The sequence below is a fragment of the Helicoverpa armigera genome, chromosome 15, assembly GCF_030705265.1.
Source record: "Helicoverpa armigera isolate CAAS_96S chromosome 15, ASM3070526v1, whole genome shotgun sequence".
Classification (NCBI taxonomy): domain Eukaryota; kingdom Metazoa; phylum Arthropoda; class Insecta; order Lepidoptera; family Noctuidae; genus Helicoverpa; species Helicoverpa armigera.
The window spans coordinates 10311704-10314388 of NC_087134.1; the positions used below are offsets into that span (position 1 = coordinate 10311704).

Sequence of the window (2685 nt, forward strand, 5' to 3'; positions counted from 1 at the left end):
AATCCAAATGAAAATTATAGCCAATAAAGTCAAAAGTCAAAATCGTTTATTGAAAATAGGCTAGATTCTAGCACTTTTTCACGTCAAAAAATGCAAAATGACAGCAATATCCGTCATAAGGGCAAAATGTTGTTGACAAATTCCATCTCAATTGATTCAGTCGCTTTACCACTTACTTTATGCATATTCTAATGGCTACGTACGTATCTAGCTGTAGTGAGGAAGTAAGGAAAAATCAGTTTAGGAGAATTATGTAGCGTTAATTCCGCGAGACGATAAAGGCACAAAGGCTCGGATGCTGGATGTTACTACTTTCGTGGATATGCACATGCAGCAAGGGTACTACCTTCCCGCCCTCATGCATATGCATAATAGAGACAGTTGCCTAGCAACCAAACCTACACTTGACACGTGTATCGCCCCTCCACGGGGCGTCTTTAGGAGACGTTACTCGTCGGCCAATCGTCGTTGGTCTTCATCGAACAATTTATGTCCTGGATTTCCGCAAAGTAACGCCCGATTTCATAATTTATTTTAGGTCCTAAGGATTGAAGATTGAGGAAGGAGTGATTTCTGCGTAAATGGTAGGCATGACGTGTAAATTAGCATTTTAGGGATAATCTAATGACCATATATGAAATGCTAACATTACGATGAATTAACAGCAATTATCGTAATTATGTCAAAGTGATTCAGTAGGAAAAGTCCAGGATATTGTTTTGCTATTTATGTATGACATGATCCATATCGATTTATAGGGATATTGATTGCGCCACGTCACTTATTTCCGAGAAAACTAGAAAGATTTCACAGATTATTATTGAAGCTTCCCAGACGCAGTTTACCGTTATAAGTGTGATAATCATTGCTTAAAAATTGTACAGCTCCAAATCGGTGCCTATCCCTCATTCATCCCCCACTTTTGGGGTCCTAGTAACTTATCCAAATATGTTCTGACGTTATTCGTTGATGTAATGATTCACATTTATCACTAACACTAATTTTACGATAATGTTTAATTTTCAACGTTTAATTAATTTCCTACTAATTTGTTACATATTGAGGAAAGCTTAATTAAAAGTACCTATGTTTGAGTTTTGACGTAATTAATAAAAATTTTAGTACATATATAAGCATGGGGTTTTAGGGTTATCAATCATTCTGTGTTGTAAGTGTCAGAGTCGAACATTCTTCCGTTAATCCGTTAGTTGAACAAACGTAATGATGAACGCACTCCCCCCTGTTTGTTTATTGAAAAACGAGTGTGATGGAGAGCCTAAAAGAGTTTTGATTACCGGATTCGGACCTTTCAAAGGCGTTCCATACAATCTGAGTTGGGGAGGAGTGGCGAGTATGGATGACAGAAAATTTGAGGTGGAAAATAACATAATAATATTGAGGAAAAAAATAGGAGTACGATATTGTGAAGTTGATTGTAAAATCCCCAAGCTGTGGCGCCGCTTCCAGCCTGAAGTGAGTACATACAAGGAACTATTTTGCACACTTTCACACATCCAGTGGTGGTGGGGTCAGCTTTCCTTGTCTTTATTCTTCACTTCTCTATCTGTGACTTCGCTCTCGGACACCTAGCACTCCTTCATGTCTTTAAAACTTTTAGAAAGTACTTAAAATTAATATATTACTATATATAGCAGTACTTACTACATAATAAATAAATATTACTGATATATATTCTTTTTACTTTATCACAGTTGGCGATTCACGTTGGCGTACACCCCACAGCTACAACTTTTCTTTTAGAAACAAATGCACGTAAGGGTGGGTACTTTAACCCGGACATTAAGCAGCGAACACCACGTTCCTATGAGGCCAAGTCTGGAGACAGTCCACAGAAAACAACCACATTTAATGTGAAGACAATCTGCGAGCTATTTAATGAATATCCACCCGCACCAAAACTGAAGGCCAAAGTTTCACACGACGCTGGACAGTATGTATTCTTTTAACTACAGTACTGTAATAACCTACATTCTCTTATCTGAAAGAAAATTTGTGGGTCTGGCAAGCGAAACGTTAATATACGTTAAGAAAAATAAGTAATTATGTAAATCATCATTGTATCGTCATTGCGTAATGCCAGTTCCTCACAACCGATAGAAACAGCCCCCAACAGATCAACATCTTCGAGCTCAATTGAAGCTCGATTTATTTTCTTGTCATCCTTCCTGGGTTCACTTCTGAATCGGTTCATAATAGGCATGGCGAACGAAAAAAAAGATAATTCGTCTTTTAGATCATCCTAAAATAATGGATCCATATTTTTTTTTTATCTCTCACAAGCAAATGACAAAGATACAATTTTGTGTTACGTCATTTTTAAGTACTACATAGACGTGACGTCACGAGCCCTCTCAATCTTTGTAGCAGTTGTTTTTACAACTCCACTGACGGGTTTGAGAAAACTCTGGAGCTGAGGCTTGGGAATACTGCTATTCGTGATATTCATTGGTGTTAATGTATTTATTGCAGGTATCTCTGTGAGTACATCTACTACACATCGCTGTGTCGAGGCCCGGCTCTATTCGTTCACATTCCACAACACAAGTATACGGCAGAAGAAGTAGCTCTGGGATTGCAACGTATCTTAGAATTATGTCTTATAAACCAACTTTCCGACGAAATAATGGTCTAATAAGAAAATCAGAGGCTTTTCATTATTTCTTT

General features: G+C 37.6%; 1 protein-coding gene across 1 annotated transcript; it reads left to right on the forward strand.

Moving 5' to 3' along the window:
* Positions 1-1163: 1163 nt before the first annotated feature.
* Positions 1164-2685, forward strand: LOC110379962 (pyroglutamyl-peptidase 1). The gene is made up of 3 exons (XM_021339807.3): positions 1164-1473; positions 1713-1951; positions 2491-2685. Exons 1-3 carry the CDS (start codon positions 1222-1224, stop codon positions 2651-2653), a joined length of 654 nt encoding a protein of 217 aa, XP_021195482.3. The 5' UTR covers positions 1164-1221; the 3' UTR covers positions 2654-2685.

Bases quoted from the DNA above. Each gene is read 5' to 3' on its own strand.
- LOC110379962 (XM_021339807.3), top strand. From the start codon at position 1,222: ATGATGAACGCACTCCCCCCTGTTTGTTTATTGAAAAACGAGTGTGAT. The intron at 1,474-1,712 runs GTGAGTACATAC...ACTTTATCACAG, and splicing joins GGCGCCGCTTCCAGCCTGAA to TTGGCGATTCACGTTGGCGT. The intron at 1,952-2,490 runs GTATGTATTCTT...TATTTATTGCAG, and splicing joins GTTTCACACGACGCTGGACA to GTATCTCTGTGAGTACATCT.